General features: G+C 37.3%; 1 protein-coding gene across 1 annotated transcript in view; it reads right to left on the bottom strand.

Moving 5' to 3' along the window:
* LOC150091874 (uncharacterized) overlaps positions 1-15781 on the bottom strand; it is a 301712-nt gene extending 285931 nt beyond the window's left edge. The window contains exon 1 of the mRNA XM_090377274.1: positions 13786-15781. Coding sequence (XP_090233400.1) covers positions 13786-15683 — 1898 coding nt within the window. The 5' untranslated portion in view covers positions 15684-15781. The remainder of the gene's footprint in view (positions 1-13785) is intronic.
* Between the last annotated feature and the right edge of the window lie 2513 nt (positions 15782-18294).

Genomic DNA, 18294 nt, shown 5'->3' with positions numbered 1-18294 from the left:
CAGACCTACAAAATTAGTCAGAAATATTCAAAATGCATGTTTCAAGTGACTACTGAATTCCTTAAAATTTTAGCAGGTCCAAATCCATTTTTGAATTTGGACCTGCAAATTTCAGCTAGTCCAAAAATGTGCAAGATTCCAGGAGGTCCAAATTTAACAGACTTCATCAAATAACTATTTTAGTTTTATTACAATCAAAAAATAAATTGTTTACTTATTTTTAGTTGTTTAATGATCTTTCCTTGTAACTAGTATGCCTGCAACCTTGTGTAGTGATGTCTAATACTAAAAATGATATCAATCCGAATAAAAAAAAAAAAATCTATATACAGGGTGTCTCAAAAATATTGGTACAAACGTTTAGGGGAGGTAGGTAACATCTAAAGGAATGTGAATCGCATAGGAACCCATAACCAGAAACGTCACCATAAGTCGGTACACAGCGCTGTTCATCAGCGCAGGAGAGGGAAAATTTCTGGTTTACTCATTCAAGCAGTAGTCGCCGCACAAAGAGCATGCATCGATATACGAACTGTGAGCTTGCAGACATGCACCTAGTGTATGAATTAGCAGAGGGCAATGGATGAGCCGCTCAACGAATTTATGGAGAACACTTCCCAGACAGACATGTACCGGACCACCGTTTGTTTGCGTGTGTGCATCAAAATTTGTGCGATTATGGGTCATTTAGAGGTAACAGGAGTAGTGCGGGCAGACCACGTTCGATGCGAACTCCCACCATGGAAGAAAGTGTGTTCAATGCCGTCCAGAATAATCCTACTACCAGCACACGTGCTGTTGCCTCTACCTTAGTAGTGTCTCGTTGCAGTGCACAGCGTGTCTGGCACGACGATTCTTTACACCCCTTTCATCTCCAAAGGGTTCAGTTACTGCTCCCCCCCCCAAGATCATCCTGCACGTGTGGCTTTTGCACAGTGGTTTCTCCAAGAAAGTATTCAAGACTTGAATTTTCCAGCCTATGTGTTGTTCACAGATGAGGCTTATTTCAATCGGGAAGGCTTATTTCAATCGGGAAGGCTTATCCAATCAGCACAATGCTCATGTGTGGGCTCACGACAACCCACACGGTGTGCGTCCCCATGCGGCACAACATCACTTCGCAATAAATGTGTGGGCAGGTATGGTCGGTGACTGCTTAGTCGGCCCATACCTGTTACCATCCTGCATGAACTCCGCTAAATATTGGATCTTTCTTGAACAAGTTCTACCAGGGTTACTTGACGATGTTCCAGCAAATGTGAGACGCAACATTTGGTTTCAACATAATGGGGTGCCTGCCCATTATGGAAGGTGTGTTCGTGACCATTTGAACAGGCGTTTTGGGCGTCAATGGATTGGCTGTGGTGGACCCGTTGCCTGGCCACCACGCTCACCTGATTTATCGAGCCTTGATTTCTTTCTGTGGGGGGCCCTCAAATCTATCGTGTATGAATCGCCTGTGGAGACTGAAATGGATCTTGTAGTGAGACTCTTCTGCACTGCTGCTACTGTCAAAGAAACTCCAGATGTGTTCAACCGTGTCCACCAATCCATGCTGCGTCGGCGTGCAATTGCATGCATTGCTTCTCATGGTGGAACCTTCGAGCATCTGTTGTAACATCATGAAATGCATCCATCTTGTATTCCATTGTTAATATTATGTCAAATAAATGTTTGCCACTAATTACTGTCTTGTGTCATTCCTGCTTCTTGTGACTCTGCTACTACTTTCCCGTGACGTTTCCGGTTATGTTTGTTTGTTATTTGGTTTTTTTAGGAGCATTAGCAACTAAGGCTATATTGCTCCGTGATATGCGGTGGTCATTCCCTGACCTTTCCGCATCCTCCGTATTTGGTGGTGACGGGCTCAAACCCCGGTCTAATCAAGAAGCGACTGCTGCTCCTTCCCACCTGGCTACGGAGGCGCCCACGTTTCCGGTTATGGGCTCCTATGCGATTCACATTCCTTTAGATGTTACCTACTTCCCCTAAACGTTTGTACCAATATTTTTGAGACACCCTGTATATATACACACAAAATAAATTTCTAGTCGCACTGCTACACAATTTATTGCTGTACCTTAAAACTTTTTAATCTTGTCACTATCTGAAGTACTATTTCATAATTCAGATTTAACATTAGTCATCAAGAAAGAAAGAAATTAAATAATTTTTAAAGAAAGCAGAGAAAAAGTCTAAAAAAAAAATCAATTTATTTTGTCACGGAACAACAGTTAAGTACAGAATTCAAATTCTCATTTTCATAATTCAATTTTCATCTCAGCTTGTGAAAACTACTCCCCCCCCAATCCTGATTATCAAAATCCAGTCTTTGAAACTAAATTTTTGCATAACCTACAGCGAGATTCATTTCCCAGTGGCTCTATTCATATAGATTTTCCCACCAAACCCAATATATCTCTTGTACGCACATTCAATAAGTGAATTACTTTTTATTAATTAAAAAATTATCAATTTATAACAATTACTGATCATTTACTTCTATAAAGTACTATAACAATAGTGGAAGGTGGTAAAGTGGCCCAATTCTAACTTTATATTTATTGTGGGGAGAGGGATGCATCAGTGGTAAAACTATCATACTACCAGCTACTGCAGCATTCCTAACAATTCAGTGAGCTTGACGGTTAATCTGATATTGATAAATAGTAGGAAATTTACTAGAGAATCTTATGGGGAAGGGGAGAGTAGAATTTACAGTTTTGCCTCTGCAAGATAATGAAATTTCCTATTGGGACCTTGTATATTGCTGCTTCTATATGCTTTTAATGCAACTAGAAAAACAATTTTTTTTTTTTTTTTTTTTTTTTTTGTTCATAATGGTCCTAATTTTCAACAGGTATAACTGGACAATAACAATATTAAAATTAGTTATATTCGATATGAAAATAAATCGTATTACCCAAAATTTTACCTATGTATTGAAAATCTGAGCTTGGTTCTCGTGCTGTCAGTAAAAAGAATTAGTTCAGCTATTTACGATTCAGAATTCCTGGTTTTCGTATAGCTTGACTGATCAGGGCAAATTTCCCAATTAAAACAATTGCCAACTTCCAGCAGAGGACATCAATGGATTACATTAATGAAAAAAAGACTTAAATATGTGCAAGCAGCAAAACAAAGTTAAAAAATATATATATACTAAATATGGATGATGTACGGCATCTAGCAAACGCTTTCAACTATCCCCAACTATTATTAATGAAATATATCAAAATATTAATTCCAAAAACCAAAAGAAAAAGCTTTCCTTTTCAGAACACAAATATGTATTGTTATAAGATATGTATCGTTATAAGAGCAACCTTTCGAATGTAAATGAATTATGGATGTTAAACAAATAAGCTTGAGTTGCTAAGTGTTAATAAGAGTGAGTGGGTGACAAAAAAGGAAAAAATCCTTCGTTGTATTGAACAGAAAACTGGCTTATGAAAAATTAATAACAGGTAGCAAAAGAGAATTTCATTAATTTTACAATGATTTCTGAAACAAGTAAATTCTAATCTCAGGTGCAAATATATATTAGATATATAAATTATAAATAATGGATGTTGTAATTTCAGATTTCTAAAAACTTTTTCCTAACTCTTAAATACAGGAGATTCTCGTTATCCAAGGATAATTGTTCCAGAAAATTCCACTTAAAAAGAGGACCAATTTTCGTAATGTTTATTATTTAAATAAAACTAAATGCAACAAGGCATAATATTTTAAGATTCTATATCTATATAATATCAGTGCAGATACACTATTGACAACTCTTAAAGAAAAACTTTAATAGTAGTGTGAAAAGCATCATTTCATCTGCATCACATATTGTGCTCATCTTTCACAACGAGTTGCCCATGTATTGCACTACCTCGAATAAGTAGTGCTTCACTAATAGAGAAGACTATTATTACTTATTCTCAGTGGGTGCCACTACCCAGATGGCACTGCTTCAAAGCTAGTTGGGTTTAATCGGTGGGTGGGCAGGTACCCTGGTATCGCAAGTGAAGCGTTTCTTATTCAAGGTAGTGCAATACATAGGTAACTCATTGTGAAGGATGAGTAGATATGGTGTGTCTACACTGATATTATATAGTAATGTTTATTACCACAAATACGGAGGATGCGGAAGGTCAGGGAATGACCACCGCATATCCCCAGCCCGGATAAAGGGTGAGGGGTGGCGTCAGGAAGGGCATCCGGCCGTAAAAAGTTCATGCTAAAACAGTAAAAACGCTGACCTCATATATATATAATGGAAAAAAGGCAAGGACCAAAAAAAAAAAAAAAAAAAAAGTTTATTATGTACCTGTACATAATAAAAAAATGGATGAAGGAACTGAAAAATTTGAAAATTTTATTAGACATTTTTTATTATAATATGTTACACAATGTAAGGTTAAGTAAAGTTTATTGAAGTTACACTATTTTTCAGTTGTACGAATAAAGAAAGAATCCAGAGTTGTTCATGTTTTTTTTTTTTTTTGTCGTATTTTTTTCAGATAAAATTGTGTTGTAGCATTTAGTTATGTCTTTTAACTTCGCGCTTAACATTTGTTGCACGATCACAAAGATCATTCTCACAAAAAATATTCAAGTGCTTGGTCAACTTTCTCAAGGGAAAAAGCTTTAATTCGTTAATTTTCAAATCCTCGTAACTGCCAGGACTCGGATACCAGGGACCCCCACTGCTGTTGATAACACTGCTGAAATGTTTTAAATTGAAATACCAGTTGAATATGCTATAACCATTGATCATGCACAAAAAAAAAAGTATGTTACATTTAAATTGTGTACTGTCCACAAGTCTAAATAAATAAAAAATGCTGCTTACAACTGGAATGTTATTACATCTGTTGACAGTCATCACTATTTAGTGACAAAGTCAATAATAATGGAATTTAAGATTATGTAACTTTTTATTTATTATCTGCATATTTTCATGCACGTCTTATCTATTTTAAACCATTATATTGTGTATAGCATATGCTGATGATGTTATCAGTAGGACTAAAGGAGCACTGGAGGAAACAGTGGCCAGGCTGGATAGTGAAGCAAAAGAAGAGGACTTAGAAATGAAGCAAAGACAAAATATATGGAAGTCCAGAGAACGGCAGATAACACGGAAAATTTAAGAACCAGCAGCTTCTCATTTGAGCATGTTCAAAATTTCACCTATCTAGGTTCACAGATAAACCTGTCTAACTCTTATTACTAATGAAATTAAGTCCCATATCCTGAGTGGAAACAGTGCTTCTATGCACGTGAAAAACTAATGAAGTCCAGAGTATTGAACAGACATTTAAAATTAAGAATATACAAAAGTCTCATTAGACCAGTTGTAGCATACAGTTGTGAAGCTTGGACATTAACGAGTGAAGATGAGCAGTTGTTGAGAGTGTTTGAGCGTAGAATTTTGTGAAAGTCTTTAGGTCCATACAAGACGTTGGTGGATCCTCGAGGATCAGAATGAACAGTGAACTTGACAATCTTATTCAGGGTGCAGACATCATCAGATTTCTGAAGAGCCAGAGACTTGCCTGGTTGGGACATATGAGAATGGATGACAGCAGAACAACTAACAGGATAATCAAATGGAAACCTACCGGCGGCGGCAGGAGGGCAAGAGGAAGACCGTGGAAAGATGGATGGATGATGTAGAAGAAGACTTAAAGATCATGAGAAGTTAGAGTTCTGGGAGGGCTTACTGGTAGAACATCGTTGAGAAGGCTAAGACCTACAATGGGTTATAATGCCAGAAGAAGATATTTTATGGTTAACTAAATTGTATTTAAACGGAAATCATACCACAGACTACAGCAGCAAAGCAACTTGCAGAAAGTAGCGAAGTGCTGTGCTTCGTGGGAGAACCGTAGGAGACAATTCTCCAAAGCATCACAGTCTAAAAAAATATGCAAAATGCAACATGATCTAGCCAGGGAGGATGTCTTTGTGTGTGTGTGTTGGGTGCAGAAATTGGGTGCCAACTCAGTGTTCTGATGGGTGTCTATGAGAGCTTGAAGAGTTCAGTGGATGCCCTCGAGGAATTAAAATGGGGGCCCATCGAGTTCTCAACTGCCCAACTCAATGCTTGAGCACACTCTTATGCACCAGGCAACACAGCGGCAACCTTCGGGGCAGAATACGCTGTTCCCACAGGAGCTAGTTATTGTTGGCGACTCAATTGTCAGGGAAACAGGAAATATATTGTGCAAAAAGGATAGATGGAATAGGACGACGGTATGTCTGCCAGGGGCAAAAGTTGATGTTGTGGAACAGATATCTTTTAAGGGCACAAAAGGTGATATCATTGTACATATTGGCACTAATGACATTAAGTATAGGAGATCTGCAGATTCATTAAGCAAGTACAGGTCAATGCTGGAAAAAAAAAAAAAAAAAAGTCACGAGTTAAGGTTAAATTTGAAAGTGTCTGCAATCCTGCCCAGACACAACAGGAGGGAGTATATGATGAGAGCTTTGTCGATCAATTCAGCACTGGAGAGATTGTGCAGGGCTCATGGGGTAGAATTTTTTCTCAGCGTTGTCTGTGTTCGTTAGCAGGAGAGATAGCTTCTACAGGGAAGGGATACAACAGAAAGGGTGCAAAAATATTTGCTGATGCTATCGAGGCAACGTTAGGTGGGTCGGAAAACTGCTACCTTGGGGAGATTCACAGACTAATAGGTTAACAGTAGCTGCAAGCAGAGGTGGAAATGATTTTTGTGCTGCTTCTATTGGAATGAGCAGCAGCCCAGAAAGCAGATTACTGGGGATTTCAGGAACTGCTGGGGTTCATGAAACAAGTAAACACATGGGCTGTGTTAGAGTAACTAAGAACAAGAACAGGTGCATGTACACCAATGCTAGGAGTATAGTTAATAAATTCAATGAGCTTGAAGTAGTAGTAGTGGCACATGATGCAAGAAAGCAAGTGTAGGAGCTTATGCAGCATCAGCCAAAAAAAAAAAAAAAAAAAAAATCACACCATTCCCTCCAAATGCCTGTCCAGTTCCTCCTTAAATTTATTTAACCTATCAACTTCCACAACGACAGATGGAAGTTTGTTCCAGCAATTAACCACCCGCTGGCTAAAGGCAAATTTCCGCACATCTATTCTACATCTGTCCTTTCTTAATTTGAACTTATGTCCCCGTAGGTTGGTAATCTGAACAAGTGGAAGGATCCCATCAGAATTCAGCGTGCTCAACCCATTCAAGGCCTTATAGACCTCAATCAGATCACCGCGCAGGTGCCTAGTCTCCAGCCACTGCAATTTGCAGAACTTAAGCCTCTCTTGGTAAGAGAATCCCTTCATTCCCCTCACCAATCGTGTTGCTCTTCTCTGTACACGCTCAAGCAAATCTACATCCTTCCTAAAATGAGGCCTCCAGACCTGTACGCAGTACTCAAGGCGTGGCCTGACCATTGCCTTATACAGAGGGACAATCACCTCCTTTTCCCTGCTAGCAAAATTCCTATATATCATTGACAAAACCCCATGACCCGCCCTAGCAGCCTGTCTGCACTGCTCAGAAAACTTCATATCTGACTGCACAATTACTCCCAGGTCTTTTTCATTTTCTACCACCTTAAGTGTAGTACCACACAGTTGGTACGTTTCTCTGGGGTTACTTCTACCCATATGCAGTACTTTGCATTTGTCAAGGTTGAACTTCAGTTGCCACTTCTTAGCCCATCTGCCCAAATTATCTAGATCCTGTTGCAGTAGCACACTGCCATTACTGTCATTAACAACCCTGCCAACCTTTGTGTCATCTGCAAACTTCGACATTAAGCCTGATATACCTTCATCAATATCATTGATAAATACACAAAACAACAGTGGACCCAACACCGAACCCTGTGGGACTCCACTAATAACATTAGTCCACGAAGAGCAGCACCCATTGATTACCACCCTCTGTCTTCTCCCACTTAACCATCCTTTTATCCATTGTAGCAACTTACCCTTAATACCATTCTGCTCCAATTTGTACAGTAGTCTTCCATGCGCAACAGTGTCAAAAGCTTTCCTGAAATCCAAGTATATGATATCAAAATTATTTTTTGCATCCAGTTCCTTTGTGACCACATCATAATAACCAATCAAATTTGTCAGACAAGACTTTCCCTTAACAAACCCATGCTGTGTTTGAATTATTGCTGCAGTCTTGTCTAGATGATCCTGCAATGCATCTTTAACCAGCGACTCCATTATTTTACCCGGAACAGAAGTTAAACTAACTGGTCTGTAATTACTCGTGTCGCCCTTCGATCCCCCTTTGTGAATTGGGGACACATTTGCACATCTCCAGTCCGTGGGAACCTCCCCTGAGTCCTAGGATGCTCTCATAATTATGGCTAAGGGTTTGCTTAGTTGCTTTGCCGCCTCCTTTAAAATAACTGGATAGATCCCATCCACCCCAGGTGCCTTTCTTATGTTTAACTTCAACAATTGCTAGTCAAAGACATCAAATGCAGATATTTTTGATATCAGAGACATGGCGTCACACACACATAAGCAGTACAGAACTGGAATTTGGGGAGTACAATGTGTACAGAAAGGATAGACAGGACAGGAAGGGAGGAGGGGTTATGCCGTTAGTTAAGAAACACAAAATCTAAGGAAGTGCATTCAGTTGACATAGATTGACAGTGCAACGTTGGGTCAGTTTGGTGTGACATAAGCACTGGAAAAGCAAAAATGAGGGTAAAGCAAAAATGAGGGTAGGAGTTTGTTATAGACCTAATGACTCTGATGAGTACAATGAACAATTATACAGAGAAATAGAGTGGGCCAGTAAATCAGTGTCTTATAATGTGGGATTTTAACTTTCCAGACTGGAACTTGTGGGATGGTCACTCGCTCACTAGCAAGACTTAAGGATTTATTGGATAATTGTTTTCTACAGCAGCATGTTAGAGAGGTAACAAGAGGGAGTAACACACTTGATCTGATTATCAGCAATGATTATTCATGCATTAAGAATTTACAGATAAAGGAACCACTATGTAGCACTGATCAGTGTACTGATATGGGATTTACTTAAAGATGTAACTACCATCAGTGAAAAAGGGAAGGGTTTTTGCTTTTGTAAAGGCGACTACAGTGGTCTCACAGATTTTTTTAGAGTTCTCTATACAGTGGGACCAACTGATGATGTTATCAACAGCAAATTCTAAATGGGAAGCATTCAAGGAAGTAATCTTAGAAGCTACTAGTCTTTTTGTTCCAACTAAGAAATACTGCTCTAGGTTCAGGCCCAAATGGATGTCAGATGAACTAATGAGACTCATGGCACAGAAGAAAAATGCATGGGATGCACATAAATTGTCAGGCAACACAGAAGCCTATGGTAGATACAAGCTAGTCTGTAATCGAGTCAAAAGGAGGATAGGCAAGCAAAGGTGAATTATGAAAAATCATTGACAAAGGATGCAAAGAAAAACAGCAAAGACTTCTTTACTTATATAAATTCTAAAAGGAAGGGGATGAATCAGATTGCTCCACTTGATATCAATGGTTTGACTGTAGATGATCATTCTCAGATAGCTGCCAAACTAAATGAGTATTTTGTATCTACATTCACACAGAGGATTTATTCAAGGAGCAGAGGACCAAATGTTTATCAAACTCTAATAGGGAGTTAAATGATTTTGTATAACTGAGAATAAAGTGAAGGAGAAATTGAAGTTAAACATAAGAAAGGCACCTGGCCGGATGGGATTCTATCCAGCTATATTAAAGGAGGTAGCAAAGGAAGTAAGCAAACACTTAGCCATAATTATGAGAGCATCTTGGACTCAAGGGAAGTCCTCACGGCCTGGAGATGTGCAAATGTATCTCCAATGTGCCTCTACTAATGCTAAATATTGTGTATAGCTCACTCAAAACAAGCATCTCTCTCTCTCTCTCTCTCTCACCTCTCTCTCTCTCTCTCTCTCTCTCTCTCTCTCTCTCCTCTCTCTCTCCCCTCCTCTCTCTCTCTCTCTCTCTCTCTCCTCTCTCCTCTCTCTCTCTCTCTCTCTCTCTCTCTCTCTCTCTCTCTCTCTCTCTCCTCTCTCTCTCTCTCTCACCTCTCTCTCTCTCTCACTCTCTCTCTCTCTCTCTCTCTCTCTCTCTCTCTCTCTCTCTCTCTCTCTCTCTCTCTCTCATCTCTCTCTGTGTGTGTGGTGTGCGTATGGCAATGGCATGCAAATATGAAGTCCAAAAAGCTGGACTTTCTGCACATGTGTGCCATGAATCAGTTTCCCATTAAAAAAAATATAAGCTCAAGCTCACAGCACCACACTAAGCCAAGATATGTGAATATCAGCAGATTGCATAGAGACAGATTTTTCATTTAAAATTTTAAATCTGCATATTTTGAAATGCAAATTTTGAAGGCGAGTTAGAAATTATCTGTTGATCATAATGTTTTATTATTCAGACAATAAACAAATATTTTAACCGAGATTCACTAATAAAGCTAGAAAGCAAATGGAATCTATAGTCAAAAAATATGAACGAAAATGCTCAAAAGCCATCACATTTAAAAATTCAAGATTAGAATTATTTATTTTATAAAGTTTATTTAGTTTATTTATTTTATACACGAACTGATGAGTTTCATATCCACTATGTAGCTTAAAACAAGAAGCATCTCTATAGCAAACGAAATTTAGAAATTAGGATGATTTCAACTGAAGCAAAAAACAATATCTGCTCTCTCCCTTCCCCACCACAAGTTCATATAAATATGTCAAACTCTGAATAGTTACAGAGCTATGGCTGTTTGAATTTAAAAAAAAAAAAAAAAAATGGCTAAGAAGTTTTCAAAATAATAAAATATATGCCTAGTGCAAATAAAAAATTTACTAGATATATGCCTGCTTATTCTTATTTTTTTTTTATTATTTCACTAATGTTTAAATTAATCATTCAAAACTACATAGTTATTTTTTAAAATTCATAACTCTAAGAATCAACACGTTAATATAAACTTTGCCTTGTTTTGTTACACAGAACTACTACTACTGTAAGTGCAATTCCAAAACACCCTGTATAAAGAGTTCTCTTTTAGCAAGCGACAGATCTGCAGGAACAGGTGCAGAGAAGGGCAATAAGACTTGTGAACAGAATGAAAGTATAGTCTTACCAAGAAGGCTTCAGTTCTGCAAATTGCAGTGTCTTGAGACTGGACACCTGCAAGGTGATCTGATTAAGATGTTTAAGGCTTTGTATGAATTGAGCAAGCTCAATGCAGATGGCATTCTTCCTCTTGATGAGACTACACACACACACAAGAGGAGCATAAATTCAAATTGAGGAAGGATGGTTGTAGAACAGATGTGTTTGCCTTCATCCAGCAGGTGGTTGATTGTTGGAACAAAACTTCCATCTGTTGTGGAAGTGGATACTTTTGAATAAATTCAAGGAAGAACTAGACAAATTCTTGGATGGGATGGGCAGGCCAGATGGATAGGGTTTCTTTTTTTTTTTTTTGGCTGATGGCATATGAAGTCTCAACACCAGTTCAAAATTCCTTGAACTTATCTGTTTAAAACAGTTACTGGACAAAAACGTTCAAAATTATTCAACATTAAACAGTCATTAATTAATACACAGTTTACAAATTGCAAAGCATATATGACATCAATTACTTTTAGCTCTGACGTAGCCCAGTGATCAGGAGCATGAGTGCAGTAGTATGCGCTCTTTGACTGGACCGGTGTTCAAGCCCGTAACTACTAAATACGATTAACATTTGTATTGATGATTTATTGTAAACTCCATTGACCTGGTGATCATTCCGGAGTATAAACAAGAACATTTTTTTTTTAATTTAAATTTTGTTTATTCTTTTCATTATACTATCTCATACAGAACTCATTTACATTTTCTCCATAAAACCACCCCATATGCAAAAACCTAATAATCATATATCTGTATATATTACAAACATCTCTTGGATGAAACCTAAAGTGGCATATGAAAGTTATAGGTTAGGAAGCAGAATAAATTTACCAAATCCTCTCCCATTTAGATTGACCTCACATAACCAAACCAACCAGTAAGCATGTATTGCCAAGACATTCCTTCAAGAAGGGTGTGGACAGAAGAATTCTACCGCAAGAGGCCCCTACGGGATTGTGACTGTTACAATTATATTTCCATCAGGAGTACTATTTGGGTATATTACTAAAAAGAAACTAACCAAATTTCAGGGATATTTCAAAGATATCAACTACATCAAACATATCATTTCAGTTAATTTTACTGAAAATAATGCAATTATAAAATAACTGCCTTATTTTCAGTAAAGTTAAATTGCAAATAATATTTTTTTAAAAATCCAAATGATTACCTTTAATGTAATATCTCTTTTTCTTGAATTCTTAGGAATTTCATGAGGCAATTCACCAAATCCTATCCTGTTTAGATTGACCTCACATAACCAAACCAACCAGTAATCATGAATTATATGCAATGGATGCATATTTTATATTTATAAAGAATTATTCCATGTTTTGAATTATCCAAATTCAATCTGCCGCTGCTTTTCAAACATTTTAAGCCACAGAACCCTTCTGCAAATCAAAACCCTTTGCTGAACCCTAATATCTTTAAAATTGCAATATTTAGGAATAAATTAAAAATAGTAATGGATGAGTAAAAATAAAAAATAAAAAAATAAGATAAAAAATTAACAGAACCTCCGGGTTTCCTCTGTGGTATCCTGAAAACCACTTCGCTAAAGAGTTCTAAACTGTGGCCCATAATTGAAATATCTGTAGGATGTTTCAATTATGGGTAACAGTATCTATATTGATTCTTATTTTGATTTAAGCTATTTAAATCAACTTCTTATCATATTTGGACTGGCAATTTGAATTTGATATTAAAACTGGACTCGATATTACTGCTTAGATCTTACAATTTTCGAATTAAAATTTTTCTTAATCAACTGATTTTTTTCTCAATGGGAAAGTTGTTCCCCATTCTTGGTTTGGTCCAAAAACATCAAAGTATACATCTGAAATGAAAATATAGATTTTAAACAGAATGAAAAAAAGTAATAACACAACAGTTGTAGTGTGAGAAAATGCAACAAAACTGCTCTCATACAGCCAGTTGTTGTAGCTAAATGCACATCATACATGATTTTTTCTCTTTCGTTATTGATTTGAATAAAAGCTGTTTACATTCCATAAACTGATAATTTTTTTAGACTATGTTAAGGATGAGGGACAACTTTCTCACTGATAACAAATGGTCCTGATGATAAATAGCCTAACACATATATATCTCAAAAACCCTATCCCAGACTACTTATCACCTTCATTAAAAAACAAACATAACTAAGATCACTCTTCTCCCATTTCTCTCTCTCATTAAAAAATTCACAGAACCTAGTTTTAAGGTCTATCAATTTTTGATCACTTCAGCTGTCCAAAAATGGACATTTTTGGACAGCTGAAGAGAAATTAATTGGCCAAAAAATCTAAGTGTACCAACTGTTGCTACATTTACATAAGGAGAGAAATATTGGGTGGGGATTTATAACTCAAGGATTCAATGCAAATCCAGAAATTTAAAATTAGGTGATAGTATTAAATGCATAAAATTACAGCCTTTTCTCCTTTTTATACAAAAATTGTATCCAAATAAACATGTGTGAATGATATATCAAAATACAAACATGTAAGTCATTCCTTTAGCATATTTAAAAATAATTCCATTTTTAAAAAACAAGTAAATCTCAATTTTCCCAGGATTAGAAAAACGCTTACCTTTCTGAATCATCTCCATTCACAGCACTCTTAATGTTTAGTGTATCTGGTAGTACTTCAAGTAAAGCCGGAGGATTGGTAACAGGAGCAATCCTTAGTCCGGACGTTTCAGGGGTACTGGTAGAAACTGAGACCTGACTAGGAACATGATAGTTAGCATCCTGATTATTTACAGTTTGAGTTGTGGTTACTAAGGAACTCTCTGGAATGTTTGTAACTACAGAGACAGGCTGCGGTTGGGAAACAGGCATGCCAGATGCTGTGATTTGTGGAGTTGGTTGAACAATAGTTTGTGGAATAGAAGACATTTGATTTGGCTGAGCAGCAGAGACATTAGATGTTGATATAACCACTGGTGGTTGCGTAGTCTGTTGCTGCAAAGAAATGGGTACACCTTGGGCCTGTTGCTGCTGCTGTACTGTAGTAACAGGCTGGAGTACTTGAGGTGGTTGGGGCTGCGCTTGAGCTGTAATTTGGACACCTTGATGTGAAGGCTGTTGAACAGTCTGAACACTTGGCTGTGGAGGCTGGGGTTGCTGAACTGGAGGAAGCTGAAGTTGTGGTTGGGTCTGTGGTGGGAAAGTAGCCTGTGGCACCTGAGATACTGCCTGTGGCACCTGTGACAATGGTGGACCAGCAAATCCTGGCTGTTGAGTAGATTGTGGTGGTGGTACTGTTTTGCCAGCAAAACTAGATTGTGGTGGTTGTTGTGGATGTACAAAAGTTGGCTGCTGCTGAACTGTTGGGTTAGTCATGGTAGGTTGTGGCTGTGATGTTTCAGTAGGTACCTGGGAAGTTTGAATACCAACAGTTTGGACCATTATTTGTGGGGCTTGGTTGTTAATAGGAAGAATAATTCCATATAATGGCTGTTGAATTTGTTGAGGGCCAACTGTCACTGATATGCTACCAGGATAACTCTGATTAGTGGGAATCTCATAAACATGGGCAACTCTATTACTAATTGGTGGATTCTCACTTGGCATAGTACCTATTGTACTCTCTGCACTAGTACTAGAGGCACCTGAACCTACACCCTGGTCTAACGTATCCAGTTTGGTTTCTGCTGACTGAACTGGTGGAGGGTCCATAAAATCCATACACAACCACCTCCCACGTTTAAAAGGTTCACTACTTACTATTTTCACAACTTTAAACCTATGTTGCCACTGGTCAGGTAATGTATTCATAATTGGTACATTTGCACCTATCACTGTTGAAGAAGTAGTAGTGGTAGTACTAGTAGTAACTGTAGTATCAACATTACTTGCTACAATATTTGGTCCAATACTTACATTTGTTGCAGCAACACTTACACTCACACTAAGAGGCACGTCAACGTTTACGGTAACCGCAGAAGGTTCACTCCCAGGTGGTTTAAGTGGAATGGATGGAGCTGAAGGTGTTGGTAAGTCATCATTATTTGTATTACTATTATCCTCAGAGAGCTGGTCGTTATCTAAATCAGTAGTTCTTGAGCAGTCTAAAATGTCGGAACTTAAATCCTCAGTGTGGCTTTCATCCAAGTCATCAGCACTGTCATCCCCCCCATCATTACTCAGTCTTGAGCCTTGCACGGTAACACTTGTAATTTGGAAAGACGTTGGTTTTTTCTTATGTCCTGCAAAATCCATTGCCGGCAATGCACTTTGGTGATTAGAATGTGAATCATTATATAAAGTACCACAAGGTATCGTCGGAATTCCAACGACGTGGGGATCTCTTTCCGTTGAACTCCGGATACCATTTCCCTGCGACTTCTTGTCACTGTCAGCCATGATTGAACTAAGGTTCCAGCTGAATATGCGACTTACAATTGTATACCGCAGGTCGGAGTTAAAAATCCCCACGTTTTGGAGACTCAAAGGCAGATAAGCATAATAAACTTGCAGCAACATATGTAGATATTCATAATGAAATCCTAAAATATTAATGATATTTGCACAAGCAAAAAAATGTTGAGGAACACTTAGGTAGTTAATGACAAGTCACCGCTACCTCCTGTAACCCCAACAAAAATGGCGACCATGTGTGAAAACTGGGTGTTATGGGAAATACGCAACTTTACTTAGCGTCACCTGCTGGAGATTGAAATTTTGGCGCCTTTTAAAAAAATTGTCATATAGAAGGCAAAACAGTTTACCATTTCCAATTTCAACAAATTTCAGTAAAACACTGATATGGTATGCCATTAGCCAAAAGAATACTACATCAGACAATTGCTTATTGTTTAAATATTCATCCATTAGCAATACTTTAAGTGTATTTTTAATAAAAGAAATTTTTTCTAATGATCGTCTGTTCTACTGAAGATCACAAAATACCAAAAATTTCAGCAGAATACTATTTTATTTTTATTCAGCTGAATAATATTTTCAAAAATGAAATCTCTTCAAGTTCTCGCAGGCTTTCATCGAAGTCTAAGAAGCTTATTCACATTCTTGATAAACTTAGTCATGCAGTTACTATTCAAATTAAGGAAAGACAGTTGCAGAATAGATGTGCAGCAATATGCCTTTAGCCAGCGAGTGGGTTTATTGCTGGAATAAACTTCAATCTGTCATTGTGGAAGTTGATAGATTAAATAAATTCAAGGAAGAACTGGACAAACGTTTTGAGCGAATGGATAGGTAAAATGGGAAGTCTTTTTTTTTTTTTTTTTTGGCTGCTGTATAAGCTTGCTTTCTTGTGTCATATGCCACTACTACTGTTAATTTTAATAAAGTACTAAAAATAATCTTCAAAGACCATGCTTCCAACTTTTTTTCGAGTATCATTTCGTTTTGTCGTCGTATGAAGCGCCACACATTGTGGAATCGCTCAAAATGCAGTATAATAAAATGAATAAATAATAATAAAGGTAGGGTAAAATAACAGCTAATCACAAAAAAAGTGACAAAGCAGCCTCTCATCTCTGAATATTGCTCATTGTGAAATAAACAGATGATAATAATAATAATATATATGCCAGTTGCGGTTTTTGTACTTAATTAATTTATACTTCATAACACATAAGCATTTGTGGCCATATTTTGCAGGGTGTAACAAGTATTTCTTCACGCAACGATTATATGCTGTGAGGAATAAGAAATCCAGAAAAATTCATGAGAAACCTACTAACTTTAACTCAGATTGGTTAGCTACAGCACCGTGATGCAAGAAAGAAAGCAAGCACTCCAGTTTCCAGTGGGATTGAAACCAGAAATAGATTGTTAGTTACAAGTGTGGGGACTAAAGATGCTTTGAGGGGTTATCACTTTTTCACTAAAGGTTTCCCTTTCTGCATGTGAAGATAGCAAAGTACACGCCATCGGCAAATACTTAAAATAATTAGATTAGAAAATGCAGAAACAATATTTTTAAGCAGTTGATATTAAGAAAAATCAGTAAAACTATATGAATAAAATATGAAATTATTTCATTTATGAAATACTTCAAAAAAGACCACATATGATACCATGACACGTTAGAAGGTAAAAGGGACGACTTGTTGATGTAAGTGCTGGATGAAGAGAAGGTATGCACAATGGACTTTAACAGGGGAGTAGTATTCATATTCAAGAAATATATAATTGAATATTTATGTTTCATTTTAATTTCTTTCTAGAGTGAGACAATAGCTTAGGTTTTTGTTTGGTCTCATAACATGCATATTTACCTATGAACACTAATTTGTATAAAATACACGATAAACTACGCTAACCAGGAATCTGTGATAAAAACAGTTCATCCGCAAAAAAAATGCAAAAAATAAGAACAACTGTAAAAAATTTATGTCTTTTTATCATCATTTTTTTCCCCCATAAATTTAAGGATAATGTACGATAGGAAGCTTAAAAGTTGGGCGATTGCAGAATAATGTAATTCAGTAGAAATTTTAAGCACTCTAGTCATGGCCTTACAAAGGGGAGTTGCAATGCACCAGGGCCGAAAACGTTTCTTAAAAGATATAATATAGCTACAACAAAAGGAAAAGCCCCAAAACGAAACGTGCACCCAGACTTCCGATGCCACTGAACCCTCCTTTTTCTGGTGGACCAAAACAAACAAAACTGTAATATTGGTCCACACAAAACAAACTATTATATTTAGGCCACGCGAATAATTAAATTCATCTGCCGTGATGTGTCTTATGTCTGTTAATTGCGTGTGTTCTATGGTCGATTTGTCTTGTTTTGCTGGACGAAAAACCCCAGTTTCTGGGGGGGGGGAAACCTTGCTATCTACTCCTGATACCGACTAACTCAGCCATGGAGTGAAAAAAGTCCATTAAAGTTCCTCGCTTCATCGATGGGATTCGAACCCGAGCCTTTTCCATTCAGGTGGGCCAGTGAATGTATAGATGTATGTTCAGTAACCAATTTCACTAATTTATGTCACAGAAATATCATCAATTAAAAGGAAGATTATTATAGTATATCGGCTATTCGGGGTGTAGAAAACGCATCCGAATACTGAGATCGATAAACTAATTTGCTTACGCAACTTGTAATAAAATTATATTATCTT

Source organism: Mastigoproctus giganteus, chromosome 1 (assembly GCF_048544385.1).
Source record: "Mastigoproctus giganteus isolate SK-2022 chromosome 1, ASM4854438v1, whole genome shotgun sequence".
Taxonomy (NCBI): domain Eukaryota; kingdom Metazoa; phylum Arthropoda; class Arachnida; order Uropygi; family Thelyphonidae; genus Mastigoproctus; species Mastigoproctus giganteus.
The sequence above is the reverse complement of the archived record's forward strand: the minus strand, read 5'-3'. Positions and strand labels throughout refer to the sequence as shown.